The sequence below is a fragment of the Zingiber officinale genome, chromosome 3A (genome assembly GCF_018446385.1).
Source record: "Zingiber officinale cultivar Zhangliang chromosome 3A, Zo_v1.1, whole genome shotgun sequence".
Taxonomy (NCBI): Eukaryota; Viridiplantae; Streptophyta; class Magnoliopsida; order Zingiberales; family Zingiberaceae; genus Zingiber; species Zingiber officinale.
This window is the reverse complement of record NC_055990.1, coordinates 37,780,899-37,803,271: the sequence shown is the minus strand read 5'-3', so window position 1 is coordinate 37,803,271 and position 22,373 is coordinate 37,780,899. Positions and strand designations below refer to the sequence as shown.

Here is a 22,373-nt window from a genome sequence, read left to right as displayed (position 1 = left end):
GATATGTAAAATAGATAATATTGAAAATTTCTCACGCCGTTGAATAAATGTCTAAAATAATACTTCAATTTTGATGGATAAAAAATTATTTAAATAATTATTGGCTGTTGAAATTTTAAATTCATTTATCTATTAAAAAAATTTAAATGAAATACGAGCTCATGTGGAAGGGAGATGAGTGACAAAAAAACAACCCCTCAATAATGTCGGTTGCCATTTTTGTCTACGTAGTGACATGGTCATTCAAGGCGTTTCGTGGAGTTCTTATAACCAATCCTGCTTTGCTTGGCTGCACTTCATCCTCTTTCTTCTTCCGGTATTTCTTCCCATTTTATCGTTCGATCAGTTTGGTGATTTTTGCTTGACGAATGTATGGTTTTTCTTCGCTTTTATATATATTCCCGATAGATTTCAGCTTAATGTTTGAATTTCTCATGAACAAAAAAAGAGCTGGAATCGTCTCTGAATCATGAATTGGAATCGAGAATTTGATAAAGTTACATGAGATTATTTTGTTCTTGGCGGTGACAACTGAACCATGCACGCTGTCATTAATTTGTAGAAGGGAGCCATGGTGGGGATCAACGTGCGGCGGTCGACGATGGTGCCGCCAGCGGAAGCGACGCCGCAGCGACGGCTGTGGCTCTCCAAAATGGATTTGGTGACACCGAATAACCACAGGCCGAGCGTGTACTTCTACCGGCCGGATGGATTGGCCAACTTCTTTGACGCGGCGGTGCTGCGCGACGCGCTGGCCCGGGTGCTGGTGCCCTTCTATCCCATGGCCGGTCGGCTGGCGCGCGGCGAGGACGGTCGGATCGTGATCGACTGCAACGGCGAGGGGGCCTTGTTTGTGGAGGCGGATGCGAAGGCGACGGTGAACGACTTCGGCGACTTCGCACCCACCGGGGAGCTGGAGCAGCTCATCCCGAAGCCAAATGCAGACTACACCGACGACATCTCCGCCTTCCCGCTCTTGCTCCTCCAGGTACCTACTTACCGAATTTCAGTTTACGGCAAATTTAAGAAAATACGGATCATACTTTTGGATTTTCTGGATGACGTCATCACAGTGCTCTAAAGCCGTAAAATATTTTTGGTGATGGAATGCAAAGTAAAATATTTAACGGTGAAAACTATAAATAAATTAATAGTTTATTATTGTTTCACAACGAACAAAATATATTAAATTGATGATTATATTTTTTATTAAAATTTTCACAAAATTTATATATATACCCATATAAATAATAAAAAACAGTAACTTTGAAAGAGATGATCAATTAAAAATTTATTATATTCTCTTTATCAAATTAAAAAAGAGTCAGAATTCTAAATTGATTAATCTAAATCAAATGAAGATGATGTTGGTGCAAGGAGCATCATAATCAAATTTATGTTTCAATGTTGTCAAAGGTTCAAGTTAACTTTTGTTATTATCTGATGAATTGATCCAGTGTACAGGATGCTCAACACGGAAAATCCTAGTAGATCAATTGGACCCGATACTAGCTAAGGGAAATTTTAGTAGATTATGAAATTAGACAAGAAGTCCAGATGATTTAAGTGGACTTGACATCTGACAAGTGGACTAGATAAGTCTAGATGGCCCAATATTGAGTCAAGTGAAAGCTCTGACAGTCGATCTGATGCTAAGCAGTTAAGTCCAAACAAGGCTGGAGGAGCCAATGTTTAGCAAGTGAGTTGAGGTAAGCTACTAGAGGTAGTGTGGTGAGGTCATGCCCCAGAAAGGACAAACCTTAGGCATTGGTCCAATTGAAAAAATCGACGAAAGTTTCTAAATTGAGATCAGGACAGTCCCTACTATCTTGTTCATACATTAATATATTTATCTAACTCTATTTTACAAGAGCACTATTATTATTGTATTTGTGCTAACTCTATTTTATAGATAAAATTTAATTCTAGATTTACCAAGGTTTAATCGACCAAACCATAGGATCGGTCGACAGATCAAGCAGAAATGGTAGAACTTGCAAACTTAGTAAACAAGCGGATTGGTAACCGATAATGGGGATAAGTCGATCAAACTCAAAATGGAAGTTATAGACGATCATATCGAATCTTTGCTAGAATGGTAATTTAGGAGTTCGGTCGACCAATAGGCTTGATCAGTCGACCGAACAACGAAAATCACAGGATCAGCCAATTCGAATCAACGCAAAGAAGGAAGGCGCGGGGTTTAGTCGACTGATAGAAGGATCAGTCGATAGAACGATTTTTCAATTGACCGAACGTTGCCTATAAAAGAAGCCCTCGAGCACCGTGCCAATATACAACTCTCTTATCCGATCTACTCTGCTCTTATTGTGACTGTCCGTGCAAGCTTCTACAACTCTGCTCCCAGAAGTTCTCCAACAACCGTGTTACATCTCTACTTAATTGTTGTTGGTAACTTTAATATTGTCCTGCACTTATTCTTTGAAGATAGTAGGATTGTTACTATCATTATATCACAGTTGTATGATCTTGCTTCTGTGGAAGAACTAATATTAGTATTGCCCGACTAAAGCGGTCAAGGATTGCGGACCTTGGAGTAGAAGTCAGCTAGGCTTTGAACCAAGTAAAAATAACCGAGTCTTTAGTTTTAATTTCTTTTTATTTCTGCTGCAATTCTTACTCTGATTCAGTTTTACGTTAATGATAAAGAAAAGATTTTTAATGAACGAGATTCACCCCCCTCTCTCGTCCATCATGATCCAACAATTGGTATCCGAGCAAGGCTACTCTGAAAAGACTTAACCTTCTTTCTAGTAATTTTTATTTTCTTTAGACTAATTTTTATTTGTTATTATTTTTTATCCTACATTACTAATCCCAAGATGAAGTCTTGGAAATCTTGTTCAATATTTTTTATATACTAAAATGAAAAACTCTCACCAAGAAGACTATAGCACCATTCATTCACCCCTCTTCAATGGAGAATATTTTAGCTATTTGAAGAGGAAGATGGAATGCTTTTTGAAGTCTGACATGGGCATGTGGTTTAACATAAAAAAGGGGTACAAACCACCAAACAAAAATGAAGACCGCTAGATATAGAAGATTGGGATCAAGAGATAAAGAAGAAGGCTCAGATCAACTACAAAGCCATGCACACCCTCCAATGTGGTCTAACAAAGGAAGAACTCAATCGAGTCAGCCCATTAGAAAATGCCAAAGAACTGTAGGATCGACTAGTCAAGATACACGAAGGAACCGATGACTCAAAGACAAAAAAAAGATATCTTCTTTTAAATCAATTATTCAATATTAAAATGTTACATGGAGAAACCGCAACATAACTACACGCAATAATAAAAGACATAATTAATGGACTCCATCTCATCAGCCACTATTTAGAAAACTGAGACATGATAAGGTATACGCTAAACTCTTTCCCTCGAAACACACTGTGAGCATTGATGGTAGATGCCAATAAAGTTTTGAAAGATTTTTTCATTATAAAGTTAGATGAATTATTTTGTAAATTGGAATTACATGAGCAAACTAATATTAGCCAGACCAAGAAGGATATAGCCTTGTATGCAGGTCAAAACAAGATCAAGGAGGCTAAGTCTAAGTCAAAGCTAAAACAAACCCCTGAGAGAGACAAATTTGGATTCAGACAACAAAGAAGATATAGTAAACATGGTAAGAAGAATGCTTACTAAAAATAAGTTCAACAAAAAGAATCCAAAGAAAGTAGAAAGCATTTCAATCATATCAAAATCGGAGATAATTTGCTATAGGTGCAACAAGAAGGATCACTACAAGCATGAGTGCCCCAACGTAAAGGAGGAGAAGACCAAGTCCACAAGAAGAAGGAAAGTGTTGGTGTAGGTTGCACTAATAATCAAATTCAGATTTTGATATATGACAAAGGTTAAAGTTAGATTATGTTGTGATCTAATCCTTTTACCAAGTGTGCATGATATGAACTTGATGGGTCTAGAGAATTGAAACACTAGGTTGAAGTCCAGCTAGGCTGATAAATGGCATGAAGTCCAAATTTGTTGAGATCTGGCATGAAGTTTAGATTGGTTGAGATATGACAGGAGGAAGACTAGTTGGGTTGACAACTGGATGAAGTCCAGATTAGTTGAGATATGGTAAGGAGTCTTAGTGGGTCAAAGGACCTGACATCAAGGAAGTCTATGATTGGTAAGTGGAGGTAAGTAACTGGAGGAGAGATCCAGCGAGGAAGCGTTCCCAGTTAAAGGAATAGTAGGCGTCGGTCTGACCTAGAGTTTCAGCAAAACTCAAAGTCAAGACCGAATAGTGCAGAGACTGTCAAATATTTAATTACTACTTTTCTTTCAATATTATTGCTTGTTGCACTAACCTTGTGATGCAAGAAAATCATGTGGCTAAAAAAAAGGGGCTCTAGGTACTCAAAGGTTCGGGTACCTGTAGGAGGTCCAGACACCTGGGCAAGGAAGCAAAGCAGTGGGCTACTAGATGAGGTGGTGCAAGCTGATTAGACATCCTACAGTCTCGGCACCCGAACTGGTCTGGGTGCCAAGAGAATATTAAACTTTTAGAGATAAAATTTCGCTGAGAAGTCGCCATATCAGCAATCCAGGCACCTAGGGGTGGCCCAAGTGACCAAAGTTGGTTATAAAAGAAGCTTCAAATAGCAGCCTTAGAACATCATTTGCTCTGACTTTCATACTCGCACACGGCTTTGAGAAGACTTCGACGACATCGAAAGGCTATTTCAACAACCAACACTCAATTGTTCCTCTACTTCTTTTTTATTGTCGGTAACATTTACTTTATAGTTATTGTACTCAAATTCTGTAAATCTTTAAGAATTGATAGTGATTGCTCAATGAAAGTACTCATTGAGTATGAGCTTTGGAGTAGGAGTTATTGAAGGCTCTGAACTAAGTAAAAATTACTTGTGTTCTTTGTTCTTTCTCTTTTCCCTTTTCCACTACATTGTTTTAACTCGTTATAATTAAAAAAGTGATGAATGTTATTCACCCCACTCTAGTATCTTTTCGATCCTACAAGTGGTATCAGAGTCAGACCACTCTGATTGGTAAAACCATAAAAAGAGTAGGGGGTTTCTTTTTTGAAAAGAAAAATATATATTGTTTTCTAATTTTGCATTTTTATTTTTTTATCATTTGTTAGAATTGGTGAAATCACCACTTCTGACAAATTTATCATTTTTTTTTAATTTTATTATTTTTTCTTGAAATTAGTGCAACCACCAATCGAACAAGGGGTTCTCTTATTTTCTTTCTTTTTAAGCCTCATTCGGTTTTGAGCTTTTCGATCTAGTTCAAATTACTGCAATCACCTCTTTTGGACAACTTTTTTCAATGTAAAATACTTTGAATTGGTTCAACACCAATCGAGTTTCTTTTTTTATTATCGTCTCCTATACTATTAATCCAAGACCTAGTCTTGAGATTTTCTCCTTGTTAGTTTGTCTTTTGTGTGCAAGGTTTGTTTTCTAATGGCTCTAAGTGAAGGCTACATCACTTCTCACCCTTCATTATTTAACAGGGATGATTTCCCCTACTAGAAGAAAAGAATGGAGGTATACTTGAAGATAGATATTGATCAATGGTTCATCATTCAACGAGGATACAAGGCGCCAATAAACGAAGCAATAAAAGTACCTCTCGACCTAGAAAATTGGAACCCAGAGATGAAGAAGGCGCAAACTGAGTTCAAATCTGTAAACACTCTTCAATGCAGACCGACCAAGGAAGAACTTAACCGGGTTGGACCATTCAAGAATGCCAAGGAACTCTAGGAAAAACTGATTGAGCTACATAAGGCATATGCGATGCAAAGGTGACAAAGCGGACTTATTATTAAATAATCTGTTTAATATTAAAATATAGGATGAAGAAATAGCAATTCATCTATATGCAAGAATCAATGATATTCTGAATGAGTTCCATCTAATCGACCACCAATTAGAGAACAGGGTTGTAATAAGGTATGCCTTGACTTTTCCTTGAAATGCATTGCGGGCATCTATAATAGATGCCTATAAAGTTTTGAGAAATCTAAATAAATTAAAATTAGATGAGTTGTTTTATGAAATTGAGCTTCATGAACAGACTATCTCAAAATAGGTTGAGAAAGGTATGACTTTTCTTGCAAGTTTATCAAAGGAAACGACGACTAGAACTCGAGTCAAGCTTGAATTAGAAGATGAATCTGACTCACAAACAGACGAAGAAGAACAACTAGAGAATATAGTCAGAAAAATGTTCACTAGAATAAAGAACAACTTCACAAAGAAGGACTTACAAAAATTTGTTAAGCCGAAGAGGAGTTCTTGCCTGACAAACGAACATCATCTCCCCCCCTTATGATAACATATGAAATCTGGATACATTGCCACATGGTTGTATAAGTATAATATCTATAGCTCACACGGCTGGAAACAACACAATAAGTTATAGCCTACATGGTTGGAATTAAATATAGCGGAAGATAAAACTATTACTCATCCCACACGGCTGGTACAACCTAAACTACATAGAGAAGTAAGCTGAATTGATAGACTACATGGCTACATGATTACACAATAATAAAACTCAAAAATGAATAAAAGTTGCCACAAGGCTTGAAACCCAAGTGCGAGGAAAATTATTACAAAACTAAGATTAAATACAAAGTACAAATAGTGCAGTGTGAAATAGCAGGAAAAATTGATCTCAGATGTGACGTGGTACTGGCTGCCAGGATCCTCCAAGTAACTCCTAAAACATCTACCTGTTAACTAAGGAAAGTAAAACATACATAGGGGTGTGAGTCCGAGTAACTCAGCGGGTAATAGACATATGGTAGTACATGAACAATGTGTAAGACGATCAAAGTATATAGCTTAAGTAGAGAAATAAGAACATGATCATATATGACATGATAAATACATATACCAGTACCGATCTAACACACATGGTATAATGATCAGTAAATCACTAGGGATTAGTAACAGATCTGCTCATAACACTTGGCAATATATATGACAGTATATACATATATGACATTTATGAATCATGGAAAGATCTCAAATATATGGAACATGCATCTACGGCATAAGCATTCTTCTCAACTATAAATAATGCAATGAGCAGAGCTAGATAATGATCAACATGAGTACCACAAAGCCTAAACCTATGCTAGTACATTTAGTGGTAATAGATCATCATATGTGAGAGCAACACTCCATTATAAGAATACATCATACGTGGGAGAACAACTCTACCACAAGCAATACATCATATGTGGGAGCAACACTCCACCACAAGCAATACAAATAACTAAGACGTCTAGCTAGGGACTATAGGAGATTACTCTACCACAGATAATCCGTGGGAAGTCTGAAATGTCAGGGTCCTTGTTTATGTGAGATCACTCTATTATAGATAACCTGTAGGCAGATAGGATGTAGCTATCTAGGTACAGGTTGTGCAAGATGACTCTACCACATATCACTGTGGGCAGCCTAGGGTATAACACTCACTGTCCAATGGCTCTGATCTCAAACTACAACAGGAGGGATCCCTGGTCGATAGGGTACATGTAACTCCAGATGTATAATAATCACTATCAACTGGCTCTGACTTCAACATACAACGAGAGGAACCCTAGCTGATATAATACATGCAAGTCCAGATGTATAACAAATCACTATCGACTAGCTCCGACCTCAACCTACAACAGGAGGGAGCCCTTGTTGATAGGATACATGTATGGTCACTATTAACTCTCTCAACATCGTAGTGGATATACAATTGTCAACCACTCATAGGAAACTTAATTGACATGATATACAAACAATGACATAGTGTAGTGTTACTTACATACTAACTGACTACATCAACAGGAATGTACGAACTCTATATAATGGTATATATTATACCTAACATGATAAACATAGGTATCTCCAAAAACATGATCTATCCATCTCATATATCTATATAGAGGGAAAATCCATCAGATGTCTACTAAACAACATATACAGTAGGTAGCAACACCTATAATACACACCGGACACATGTGCACACTATAATATAAGTATAATCATCATGATACCTCTAATAATACACATTAGACACACGTGCATACATAATAGATACGTGTGCACACATAACATAGGTATAATCAATAAGATTTTTCTAATAAAATATGTTTAACACATGTGCACATACAACATAGGTATAATTAACATGATACCTCTAATAATACACACCAGACACATGTGCACATACAACATAGGTATAATCAACATGATATCTCCAATTATACACATCATACATATGTGCACACACAACCTAGATAGTTATATCTAGAAAATATGATCCATTAATCACATATATCTATATGTATGAAAAGATCCAATAAATGTCTACCAACAACATCTACAATATGTACCAACATCTATACACGTGTGCACACTAACATATGTATAATCAGCATGATAACTGCTAAAGTATACACCATACACATGTGTACGCTACTATATATAAATAATCTTAATACAAATTCCTATTGTATACACCATACACGTGAGTACCCTATAGAATATGAATATCAAACAGTGGGATTGTATAGACAATAAAGAGATTATCTCAAAGATCAAGCATGTAAGTATCAAATTCAAATAAAATATGAGTAGAGTCATGGTAAAATAACCTAATCAATCAACTAAATTCATGCACTAAGGTAAATGAACTATCGAGGTCAAGGAAGAAATACCCACCTTTAATGTGTAGCTCGTGTCAAATAAATCTCATGTCAAGATACTCGTCCTAAATCAAAGTCCTGTGACAACATAATGTATTTAGCTAATTACATATGAAGTAAATAGCTAAATCAAATTCCAAACCAAATTTGGGTAACCCTAATCGAACTTGTTTATCGATTAGTCTAATTAACTTGATCACATGATTAAACTTGGTCTAACCCATGTTCAACCCTAGTTTAATCTATCCAATTAATTAGGTTAGGATTCTAATCATGTCATTAACCCTAATCTAGTTAATTAATATAATTAGATTAGGTTTAACCCTACTAATCCATTCTATACACTAATTATATAAGGGTTTACATTAAGTTCATCACCTAAAACTCACTAAGATTCATTGTGGTCACTGGTGGCTCATAGTTGGAGGAAAAGCATGACCGAAGAGGATGGCTAGAGTGAGGGAGAAGGGCGATTGGGAATCGGGACGACTTCCTTATCGTGCTCAGAGAGAAGCCAGTGACACACAAAAGTCCATCAATCGAGTGAGGCGACGACGATAATGAGGGGAGATGAATCACGATCAGGATGGGGGGGGGGGGGGGGGTGGGGGGGGGGGGGGGGGGGGGGGGGGGGGCATGAGTCGGGTGAAGAAAGTAGGAAATCGGGAAAGGGAAATAAAACCTAGGTTTTATAATTCCAATTTAGGTCAATTAACTATAACCTTAGGTTAATTAATCCAATCAACTCCCAATTTAATTTGGATATCTAAACATACTTTCCCTAAGACTAATTGATCAATCCCCTTAAAATGTGTTTTACCAGCTCTGTTTAAATCCAAAAAAATTTCTAAAAACTCCCATAAAATTATATAAGGTTATTTCTTCAATAACACTTATTATTTGAATATAATGCTTGGATCTCAACAAGCTACATACAACAAATCTGGACTTGGATATGAAGCTAACTCAAACAACAAACCTTATATGCCTTTATTAAGTCAAAATGTTAACCTAGTCCAAGCATGGGTTCCAAAAGCTTCTCTAACAAAGCAAGCAAGACCAACCAATACTATGTACTAAAAAATAATATTTATTACTTAAAACATAAAATCAATACTTCAGGGGGAGGCGACAAACTAGTTGTCACCTCAATAACTTAACCTACCCAACTAGATATTTATGATCAGTAATATTAGGAAAAATTTTAACTTAGTTCCAGAAAAGACTAGGATAAAGTAGGCCAGGGAAGTTAAGTCGAAAGCATGTCTAAGAGAATCATATGTGTTCAACCTAATGTAATCGACTTAGTGAAACTAACTGAAACTACCCATATTTAGTCTGAACTAGTTGGACCAAGACTTAGTGTTAAGTCCTTTAGGGAAGATTATTTTGAGAAGTATTTAGAAAGTGATCCACCGTAATACTCAAGAAGGTTATATGTCTTACTACTAAGTGAAAACTTATTCTTAAGAACCTTGATTGATGCCAGCTCCTGCCCAGCGACCGTTCCCCCTACATCATCTGATCGGACACCATCCCTATTCGGTCTTCCACAGGGAACTATTTCCGCCCACTAGTTGCTTTCATGCCGCCACCAATGGTTCAAAAGTCTGGTATCTGGTCGATGTCAACATCTCGGTTGTCTGGCAGAGCGACTTCGGCCCAATCAGCCCCGAGAGGTCGACGCTACATAATGGCAGTTATCCATCTTCCGACTTAGGAGTGGCGTGAGTCAGAAGGCGCTGAATCCCGAGCCCTCGAGCACCAGATAATCATTCAAGGGCTTCTTGCACAGATATGAGCTGACGCCTAAGCTAGTGCAGCGGTCATACATCCGGGAGCGCTCGCAGACAACCATACCCAGATGTCCTCCGGGGTAAGTTTTTAATGTTTCTTAATTTATCTCCAATCGACTCTTATAATTTCCTAGTTTCTCACGGTATTGGGTAGAGAGTCTGGCCATGTGCTAAAGGTTTGCTTTTTTGGAGCAGGGAGTTAAGTAACTTAGGGCGTCGAGCACTCAATCATCCACTCCTCAGGCGCGGCTGGAGCAGGTGAATGCTGAGATGGCTCAACTAAGAGCTAATCTGGCTAAAAGCGTCAAGCAGCTAGTGGCGGAGAAGGGAAAAAATGCCAAGTAGGCCACCCAATTAGCTCGGCTTAATAAACAGGCTAGCACCTTTGAATCTAAAATCAATTCGGCCAACACCAGGAAGCTCTGGGCTATTGAAGATCTGGAGATAAAAAATAAAGAGTTTCAGGTGTTGACCCAGAACTTGAAGGAAGCTAAGGCTACCCTGAAGGTAGAGCGGGACGGACGTTCAACTGAGCAGAAGGCTGCGAAAACTCAGCTCGTTGTAAAAGATGAAGAGCTGGCGGCACTGAAGGCAGAGTTGGAAGCCTCCTGTACGGACTTAGAGACTTATCAGGAGGCCTAGTCAAGTAGGTTTGAGCTCATGAAGTGATCCTACATCTGCTCGGATACTTTTAATGACAAAGTCACCGATTGGGCACTTCGTCTATTCGACCTTGCGATTGACGGGACGCTCAGCCAACTCAAGGAAGGAGGCTACCTCCCCACCGCTCTGACAAGTAAGGTTATTAGTTAGGACAAGCTAACTGAGTCGCTGCTCGATGATGTCTGAGATTATTTGGAGTGAGTTGAGAGTTCTATCTCTATAAAAAAAATTTAAAGTATCAATGAATGCTTGTACGTTTGGCTAACCTTTATATTCCTCTAGTATTTTTAATTTTTTGACTCATTTTTTAAGCGTCGCATAAACTCAAGTGTGGCCTTATTGATCGACAGTGAGTTTATATGTTTATCCGACCAATCAGTTACGAGTTTAAGTTTGTCGTTTTAATGATGATGAAGTCATGGGTTTAAGGTCGATGCTCAACCGTTGGTGAAGACAAGAGTTTAAGGTTGTCGCTTGACTGTTGATGGAGACAAGAGTTTAAGACGTCGCTTGACCATTGATGGAGACAGGGGTTTAAGGTCGTCGCTCGACTGTTGATGGAGACAGGGGTTTAAGGTTGTCGCTCGACCGTTGATGGCAATAGGGGTTTAAGGTCGGCACTCGATCGTTGATGATGACAGGGGTTTAAGGTTGCCGCTTGACCATTGATGGCGACAAGGGTTTAAGGTTGCCGCTCGACCGTTGATGGCGACAGGGGTTTAAGGTCATCGCTCAACCGTTGATGATAACAAGGGTTTAAGGTCACGGCTCGACCGTTGATAACGACAATGGTTTAAGGTTATCGCTCGACCGTTGATGACGACAGGGGTTTAAGGTCACCGCTCGACCGTTGATGACAACAGGGGATTAAGGTCTCCACTTGACCATTGATGGAGACAGGAGTTTAAGGTCGTCACTCGACCATTGATGACAACAGGGGTTTAAGGTCGTCGCTCGACCGTTAATGGAGACAGATCGAAGTTTAAGATCGTCGCTCGACCGTTAATAAACACAGGAGTTTATAGTTGTCGCTCGACTTTTAACTTGGCCTAGTCGGCCCAAGAATCTGGAAAGCTTAGTTTTTATTCATATCGACCCTGCATCCAGAAGGCATATACACGAATACATTTATATTTGCTCACACACCTCTCACCAAGGACTATAGGATTGGAGATGATTTGAGCTGCATGGCCGCTCGAGTCATCTCCCATTTTTGTCTTCCAAGTAATATGCCCTCGAGCGAAGTTTCTATATGACCTTGTATGGTTCCACCCATGGTTCCTCAAGTTTGGTGACGTCGCCAACTGGCTTGATTTTCTTCCACACCAGATCATCGACCTGGAAGGACCTCGGGATTACCCTCCTGTTGTAGTTCTTCCTCATCCGCTGTCAGTAAGCCATTAGCCAAACGACCGCTTTATCCCGCACTTCATCCACCAAGTCGAGCTCCATTAACCTTCGCTCGCTATTTCCCTCGTTGTAGAGTCACACTCGGTCGGATTCTGGTCCAACCTCTACAGGAACCACCGCTTCTCCTCCGTACACCAACAGGAATGGTGTTACATCAGTCACCTCCTTTGGAGTCATTTGAAGTGTCCATAAGACTCTTGAGATCTCGTCGACTCAGCTACCTCCTGCGTGGTCAAGCCAAGTTCATACGTCTCTGGGGATCTCCCCGCCTGGCCGTTGCTCTGGGGGTAGGTGACTGAGGTGAAGGCCTGCTGGATGCCATAGCCTTCGCCCCACTTCCTGAGCTTTTGACCCGCGAACTACCTCTCATTATTCGAGATGAGCCAGCGGAGGATGTCGAACTGATAGAGGATGTTCTACTAGATGAACTTGATGACCATCTGCTTACTTATCTTTGTTAGGGGCTCAGCCTCCATCCATTTTGAAAAGTAATCCACAGCAACGAGTAGGAACCTTCGATGACCTATCGCCATGGGAAATGATCCCACAATGTCCATGCCCCATTGGTCGAACGGGCAAGATACCGTCGATGAATTCATTTCTTCGGTTGGTCGGTTTAAAATATTGTGATACTTTTGACAGGACAGACATGTAACTGTCGTCCAAGCGACATCCTCTTGGAGAGTTAGCAGAAGTATCTGGTCAGGAGAATCTTTCGAACTAGAGAACGACCGCTTGGATGGCTACCACAAGAGCCTTGGTGCACTTCTTACAATATGTACGCTGTGTCCTCTAGTCCAACACACTTGAGCAAGGGCATAGAGAATGCTCTTTTATACAGCTGATCTCCGACCAAAGATGAACTATCCGACTCTCTTCTTTAATAGATGCGCCGCTTTCTGGTCGGCCAACGTACTAACTGATCAGAGAAATTCAATTAATGGTATTCTCCAGTCGTTCAAAAAGACAACTCCCTCACTGGTCAATATGCGCCACCAAAGAAATCTGTTCAATCGGCTGGCTGATCACGACCAGTGATAATGAACTAGAAAACTTAGTTAGTTCATCTACTACTTGATTGTCCGATCGAGGAATCTTCTGTACAGTGATTTCTTAAAAAGTTGTTTTTAGCTTCTCAAAGGCTTCTACATATAACTTAAGTTGGGGGTTGCTAATTTTGAATGCCCCCGCCAGTTGTTGAGCGACCAACTAGGAATCCGAGTGAATGAGGATCTTTGTGGCTCCGACGTACCGCGTTGCTTGCAAACTGGCTATCAGGGCTTCATATCCAGCCTCATTGTTGGTGGCGCAATAATCTAATTGAACGAAAAGTTGTATTCGGTCTTCCCTTGGGGAAATGAGCAGGATGCCAACCCTACTGCCTTGTCAGGTGGAGGAGCCATCAACATATATTCTCCAAGTTACTTGTAGCTCTTCGTTCTTGATTTTTGTGATGAAATTAGCCAAGGTCTGAGTTTTTATCGCCGTTCGGGGCTGGTATTGGATGTCCAACTCACTTAGTTCAGTTGCCCACTTGATCAGCCAACTGGATGCTTCTAGATTGAGGAGGACTCTTCTCATGGTACTGTTGGTCATCATGATGATTGGATGGGAGAGGAAGTACGAGCAGAGTCTGCAAGCGGATAATACCAAAGCGTAAGCTAACTTTTCCAGACCAATGTAGTGAGATTCAGTGTCTTTCAATATATGACTTAAAAAATACACGGACTATTCTTTCCCATTATTCTTAACTAATGCTGAGTCGACCGCATTCTCGATGGACAATAGATAGATCCATAGAGACTCTCCTGTGCTTGGCTTAGCTAATATAGGCAAGGAGTTGAGATAATCTTTAAGCTCTTCGAACGTCCGGTCGCACTCCGCATCCTTGTGGAATTTTGTCACCCAACGCAGCACCTTAAAGAACGGTAGATTCCAGTCGGACAATTTGGATATTAATCTAGATAAGGAGAAAATAGGCCCAGTTAGCCGTTGGCTTCCTTCAAGTTGCATGGCGGTGGCATATCTTGCAGAGCCTTGACCTTACTCAGATTCACCTCAATCCCCTGCTCGGTGACAATGTATCCCAGGAATCTACCAATCTTGGTGCTGAAAAAGTACTTATTCGAGTTCAGCTTTATTCCATAAGCCCTCAGAGTTTGGTAGGTCTCCTTGATGTCAGTGCAAAGATCAATAGCTCTTGGAGATTTTATTAATATGTCGTTGACATATACCTCTATGTTGTGGACGATCTGTTCCGGAACACCTTGTTCATGAGCCTCTCGTAGGTGGCGCTGGGGTTCTTTAATCCAAATGGCATGACGTTGTAGCAGAATATTCTGTCAACCATGATAAAGCTAACCTTTTCTTGATCTTCTCGGGCGAGCGACACTTGGTGATAATCTTGATATGCGTCGAGCATGCAGATTAGCTCGTAGCCTGCCATAGAGTCCACCATCTGGTCTATTCGAGGCAGCAGATAGAAATCCTTCAAGCACGCTTTATTTAAGGCATGGAAGTCTATGCAGATCCTCCATTTGTTGCCCGGCTTGGGGTCCAGTATGATGTTAGCAAGTCAGCTCAGAAATTGTACTTCCCGTATGTGGCTGGCCTCCAGTAATTTCTCTATCTCTACTCGGATGATCAAGTTTTGTTCCGTACTGAGGTCCCTTTTCTTCTATTTTACTGGCCGAGCGTCCGGTTGGACGTGTAGCTCATGCTAAACCACACTTGATGAAATGCTGGAAAGCTTGTGTGTTGTCCAAGAGATCACATCATGATTTTGTCTAAGGCAGGCTACCAGCTCCACCTTTTTCTCTCTCTAGATCGGCAACAATGAAGGTAGTTAGCATGGCATTTACCTCCAGATACGGGTTTTTTCGAGCGGAACTTGTTTCAGACTTGACTATCTCGACGTAGTATCGCTGAGAGGCCAATTGATCTTTTTTGACTTCTCCTACCTTATCGTCCATCGGGAATTTGATCTTTTGGCAATAGGTGGACACCACCGCTCAGAACTCATTGAGTGTCGGTCGGCCCCAAATGACGTTGTAGGTCGAGGGAGCATCTACCACTAAGAAATTCATGGTCCTTCTTTAGGGGTTCTTCTCCGAGTGAGATGGACAACTTGATCTAGCTGATCGGCAACACTTCGTTGCCCATGAAGCCATAGAGCGGAGTTGTCATTGGCAGCAGTTCACTATGGTCAATTTACAATTAATCGAATGCCTTCCTGTATATGATATTTACCGAGCTCCCTGTATCAATAAAAGTTCAGTGGACTGTATAATTGGCAATTACCGCTCGAATGATTAATGCATCATCTTGGGGACCTCTACTCCCTCCAAATCCTTAGGACTGAAGCTAATCTCGAGTCCCTCAGCTTTCTCCTTGCTGATGCCAACAACGTGGATCTCGATCCGTTGCACATGCAATTTATTTGCTCGGTTAAAATCTCCATTGGTCGGCCCGCCAACAATCATTCCTATCTCCCCTTGCGGTGTTACTCGGGTTCTCTTCTTCCCTTGTAGATGGTCTGGTCCATTTAGAAGAGGCTCAGGCAGGGATTCGGTCCCTTTGTAGTTGGTGATGGCATGGCTCGATCATCCTTTCCTCCTCCCTTCGTTTTGCAAATCAGCTTCGGTGACGCCGGTCTGCAAGTGGCAATTGACAGCGGTATCCACGCGGAACTTGCGACCCGGCCCTCTTGGCTCATTTGGCGGCCCATTTGGCGACCTCTCATGTCGTCGACCGTCGGCCCTTATGTCGTCGGCCCATTTAGCGACCTCTAATGTCGTCGACCGACGACCCTTGGCCGTGTCGTTACTCACTAGGACTTTCCACCCCTGGTCAGTGGATTTTTACCTCCCCCAGGATTCGAACTCTAAACCTCCAGGCTTAAGTATTAGAGTTTATGAATCCTAGTAACCAAGTGAGGGGTCGTTACAGAACTGACCTACTAGCTGCTAGGTCGTAACAGTCCCTGGTGCCGTGCGTCCTCGACTGGCGGAAGATGTAAAATATCAGTGCCCACCTCTTACCTCTTAGATGAGTGGTTGCCACCTGCTGTACAGCATATGGCCTAGTCTGCTGGTGTGGAAGGGCTCCCGATCGAGGCCCTTTAAGTGGTTGATGATTGCTCAGTTGACGACGCTCGGATGCTCCTACGGGCTTGACGGTTGTCTCCTTCTTCCTTGCCACCTAGGCTTCTTTCACATTAATGTATTCATTAACCTTCTTTTGGAGATAACTAAAGTCCTTCGGTGGCCGCCGAATGAGCGATCAGAAGAACTCTCCCTCAGTGAGCTCTTGGGTGAAGACGTTCATCAACACATCTGAGGAGATTGCTGGAATGTCTATCATCACCTGATTGAAGCATTGGATATAGGCCCTTAGGGACTCTCAGGGGTCTTGCTTCAGCGAGAATATATTCATGATCATCTTCTAGTGGCGGCGACTACTATCAAAGTGATGTAGGAATGTCGCTCATAAGTCCTTGAAGCTGTAGATCGAGTTGTTTGACAACCATTTGAACCATCGTTGCGCTGATCCAAATAGAGTGGTAATGAAGACTCGACATTTCACCCCATCCGTATACTGATAAAGGGTGGCTGAGTTGTCAAATTTGGCCAAATGATCATCAGGATCGGTTGGTCCATTGTACTACCCGATCGTCAGTGGGGTGTAATGCTTTAGCAGAGGGTCATTTAGGATCTCCTCTGAAAATTGTTGATTGACCCGCTCGGGCGAGTTGTCTTCCCTTGGCGCTTTTCCCTTTCATACGTCCTGTACGGGCGCCTCATCTGAGGATGATCCCCGATCTCTATCCGCTCGGGCCCTTTCTTTTGGGGGAGCCCACAATAGCGCTCGGTTGAAGGGGACTGGAGTATTACGAGCACCCCCATAGGAGCCGATCGGTCTCCTATTTGGATCCCGAGCGAAAAGTTGATCTGCTCGATCTTCTCTTTCAGCCTGCTGACCTGCTAGAGAGGCAGTAGGTTTATGTGTTTGCTGATCGGCCAATGCCTGTTGTTGTTGCTCCAATATCTTTGTCACTCGAGCTTGTATTAGTGCATCGAGATCTTCTTACGTTAGCGTCACTGTTGTGAGTCGTCCAGCGTCTTCTATATTCTTATATAAATGTAGGCTACGTTCCCACAGACAACACCAAAATGATCCTGTCTGAGTGAGGGAAGCTAGAAATTCGGGGATGGGGTGACTACTGATGGGATGAAGACCTCAATCCTGTAAAATAAAATCAAACCAGGGAAGGGGTCTTTGACGTCGGCCCTCTGACGCTTAAGTCAGAATCAGGAAGAGAGAATGAATAATCATGAAATAGGAAAATCTTGCCTTTCCTCATACCAAGCGTACCCTTTTATACCTTTCTTTGTGATCGTTCATCTATCCTTATTTAATGATATTAATTGCTAGAGGAAGGCTTCTTTGTCTTGTCTTCCATGCATTAATGATAGATGGAGTGCTCTTCTTTGTCTTGACTTCTTCATATTTAATAATGGACGGAGTGTTCTATTTTATTTTCCCATCTCCTCCTGTATAATGTCATTCCTTGCGCTAGACGGGCAATCCGAGCGGCTCATTTTCTTGTCGACCGAGACAACTAGCTACGGGTTTATCCGTTCGGTCGACTGGCCCATGATGGCCATTTGTCTGACCGGCCGGATGATCCGCCCGGCCACTCTTTGCCGACCGAGATAACCAGATAGCCACCTTTAGTCGACTCTTTCCGCAAGCCTTGACCACCTTGACTTTGACTAACACTGTGCCACTTGACCCGTGACAAGTGAACTCTCCCTTATCACCACATCATACATTAATATATCTGTCTAACTCTGTTTTACAGGAGCACTATTATTATTGTATTTGTGTTAACTCTATTTTTTAGATAAAACTGAGTTTCGGGGTGACCAAGGTTCAGTCAACCGAATTATAGGATCAGTTGACCGATCAAGTAGAAATGGTAGAACTCGTGAACTTTGTAAACTGGCAGATTGGTTGATCGATAATGGGGATCAATCGACCAAACCCAAAATAGAAGTGACAGACGATCAGATCGAATCTTCACTGGAATGATAATTTAGGGTTTCGGTCGATCAATAGGTTTGATCAGTCAACCGAATAGTGAAAATCATGGGATCAGCCGACGGATCAATGTAAAATAAGAAAGCGCATAGTTCGGTCGATTGATAGAAGGATCAGTCGACCTAAAGGATCAGTCGAATGAATAGTTTTTCAGTTGATCGAATGCTGCCTATAAAAGAAACCCTCGAGCACCGAGCCAGTATACAACTCTCTCATCCGATCTACTCTACTCTTGTTGCGACTATCCATGCAAGCTTCAATAACTCTGCTCTGAGAAGTTCTCCAACAATTATGCTACATCTTTACTTAATTGTTGTTAGTAACTTTAATATTATCTTGCACTTATTATTTAAAGATAGTAGGACAGTTATTATCATCATATCATACTTGTATGATCTTGCTTCTTCGAAAGAACTAATATTAGTATTTTTCAACGAAAGCGGTCAAGAATCGTGGACCTTGGAGTAGGAGTCAGCTGGGCTCCAAACCAAGTAAAAATAACTAAGTCTTTAGTTTTACTTTCTTTTTATTTCCACTGTAATTCTCACTTTGTTTCAATTTTATGTTAACAATAAAGAAAAGATTTTTAACGAATGAGATTCACCCGCTCTCTTGTCTATCACGATCCAACAGATGGAACAAAGTTCATCATTAAAAATCTTCAACTCGTCATCAAATGTGACATAATGAAGTAGGAGTGATTTTAGTTCAATAATTTAGAATTCTGACTTTTTTTTAGTTTAATGAGGGTAGTGGGATGAGTTTTTGGCTCGTTATTCTTTTTAGAGTTGTTGCTTTTATGTTATTTATACAGGAGCATGTATGAATTTTGTGAGGGCTTTTATCAAAGGATATAATAGTCAATTTAATGTGTTTTTTCTTTATGATTATATTCATATCCTTAAATATCAATTTATTATAATATATTGAGAGAAATAATATTTTGAATATGAATAGGTCTTTAAAAAACATCTATTATATTTATTTAAAAAAAAAAGAATTGCACCAGTTGACTGTTCTAATATAGCAATCGATTGGTCTAAATGAGAAGGGTAAAATGAGTATAGGATATCTAATTTGGTCATTTTGAATGTTAGGTACGTGATTTAGATATTTAGAAAACTTAGCTACGTGGTTCAGTAAAAAACTGTTCGTAATTAATTAACCCATTCTTTCTTCTTTCTTTTTTTATTTTTTTATTTTTTTTAGTTTACACTAGATATCCAAACCTTTAGCTCGACTAATCCTGAGATGGCCAGTCCGACACCATGAAAGTTTTGTACTGACCACCTGTGTAAATCGGTGAAATGCACATAGAGGCCTATCCGAGGGATGACTGACCCAGCCTCATGAAAGTTTTCCACCGATCACTAGGATAAATCTGGAAAATACACATGAAAGCAATTTTGACAGCCAATGTTCTTAGGTCCACTGTCCATTATGGAAAAAATCCTTTATAATACGTTGTAGTTGAGTTTCGAACTCTAAATGTCAAGTCTATCACTGGAAGACCTAACTATGACACTATGTCCCCATGCATTAATTAACCTGTTCTAATAAAAGTATCCACAATAGGAAATAAATATTTAGAGAGAATTTTTTTTTTCAAATATCACCTCCTCTCAAATATCTATCGTTCGAGGGGAATATCATCTCAAATATCCCCACAATAAGAGCATGATTAAATCTACATCGTATTATCTATAAAATTATAGTTACTCTAATGTAAATATTTTTAAAAAGGATAATTATCGTAGCTGCTACTCGCATCTACAAATTAACGGTAGTTACAATATGTCTGACCTACTTGGGAATTAAATAGGAGAAAAAAATGCAAGCCGTATTGAATAAATATATACATTGAACAGTGAGATTTAGAGTTCATTTGATAAACAAATTTTAAAGAAGGGGCGATTAAAAAAACAACAAATTAAAGGCGCCTTTGACTTTTGCCCTAAATAGATTTCATGATATATTTTTTCTGTTCACTGTCCCAATTTTGCTATCATTTTGGATCTGATTCAATTCAATTTGACGGGTTTGATCTAATAATGGATGCATGCACAGGTGACGCACTTGAAGTGCGGTGGTGCAGCCTTGGGCGTCGGCCTGCACCATAGGGTCGCCGATGGCTTCGCCGGCCTTCACTTGATAAACTCCTGGTCCGACGTTGCCCGCGGCGTCGGCATCAACGTCCAGCCATTCATCGATCGGACCCTTCTCCGTAGTCGAGATCCGCCTAACCCCTCTTTTCCTCACATCGAGTACCAGTCCCCTCCTTCCATGAACTCCTCTGTCGCCCAAGTCCCAAGCTCCGCCGTTGCAGTCCGCATCTTCAAGCTCACCCGAGAGCAGCTTAACCTCCTCAAGGCCAAAGCTCCTCCAGATGGCAGCTACAGTACGCATGTCCTCCTCGCGGCCCACTTGTGGCGGTGCGCGTGCATAGCGCGCGACCTCCCGCCCGACCAGATGACCAAGATGTACATTCCAACCGACGGTCGGCAACGAATCCAGCCACCACTTCCGCAGGGCTACTTCGGGAACGTGATGTTTAGGGCGGCGCCCGTTGCCACAGCGGGGGAGGTGACCTCTCCGGAGGGCGGTCCTTCCCCGGCGGCCAAGACGATCCAGGAGGCCGTGCTGAGGATGGACGGCACCTACTTGCAGTCGGCGTTGGACTACCTGGAGATGCACCCAAATCCGGAGCCATTAAGATATCCAAGCCTGGCGCTCGTCAATTGGTCTCGTCTTCCAATTCACGACGCCGACTTCGGCTGGGGCCGGCCAATTTTCATGGGCCCAGGCCACATTGGCGTCGAGGGTATGGCGTTCGTCATGCCAAGCGCCACCGGGGATGGTGGCCTCTCGGTGGCCATCTCCTTGCAGCCTGATCACATGGTGAAGTTCCAGGAGCTCATCTATGATATCTAAAGGGGCGTTTGGTACGCGTGTTTTCTGAAAAATAGTGTTTGGTTTGCGTTTTCCGCACGCGTTTTTTAAAAAATTGGCTATCGTTTTCTAGAAAAATAGAGAATGACAAAAAGTCATTTTCTGTTTTCTAGAAAACGTGCGTTTTCCAGAAAATGAAAATGAAAACGGTGCAAACCAAAAGCACCCAAGCCTTTCAGATTTTCGTTGTGATCCAATTTAATTAAGATCTTCTGTGTTATCTTAGTTATTATTTGAAATCGGTTATTATTTGAATCGGCATGTATTAAATCAATTATTTAAATTTCTGATATGTATCCATGCAAATATTTGGAGTGTTTATTATAATATTACGTGTTAATGCTGGAGAATATAATCGCTGGAAGGGGACCAGATTGATACTATGTTGGAATAAATCTTTATGGTAAAATTGGGTTTAAAGTTACTTTTGGTGATATGATTACTAGTAATCATGTAATAAGGTTATGTTATTATGTATAATATAATATAATTTAATATTATTTAGTTCAACTTAAATAATATAATAAAAAATTATTTGTTTAAAAATTTTAATGTATAACATAGTTTAATATTTTAATGTTTTATCCTATGTGATAGTTATAGAACTAATAATATATATTATTATTATATTTTTAAATTATATGTTTGTTTTAATTTTAAGTTTACGGTTTTTTAGGTTTACCTTGTTTACGTTTTTTCTTTTAATTTACAATTTTTTAAGTTTATATTTTT

At 40.6% G+C, this 22,373-nt stretch overlaps 1 protein-coding gene across 2 annotated transcripts; it reads left to right on the top strand.

Moving 5' to 3' along the window:
* Positions 1 to 256: 256 nt before the first annotated feature.
* Positions 257 to 21,971, top strand: LOC122051741 (hydroxycinnamoyltransferase-like). 2 transcript variants are annotated; one of them, XM_042613002.1, is made up of 3 exons: positions 257 to 316; positions 563 to 988; positions 20,760 to 21,971. In XM_042613002.1, exons 2-3 carry the CDS (start codon positions 572 to 574, stop codon positions 21,621 to 21,623), a joined length of 1,281 nt encoding a protein of 426 aa, XP_042468936.1. In that variant the 5' UTR covers positions 257 to 316; positions 563 to 571; the 3' UTR covers positions 21,624 to 21,971. The 2 variants fall into 2 exon arrangements, with proteins under 2 accessions (XP_042468936.1, XP_042468935.1); XM_042613001.1 differs by having other exon boundaries at positions 309 to 370.
* Positions 21,972 to 22,373: the final 402 nt, after the last annotated feature.

Coding starts and splice junctions, on each gene's coding strand:
- LOC122051741 (XM_042613002.1), top strand. CDS start 572: ATGGTGGGGATCAACGTGCGGCGGTCGACGATGGTGCCGCCAGCGGAA. Junction 989..20,759: donor TCCCGCTCTTGCTCCTCCAG/GTACCTACTTAC, acceptor ATGCATGCACAG/GTGACGCACTTGAAGTGCGG.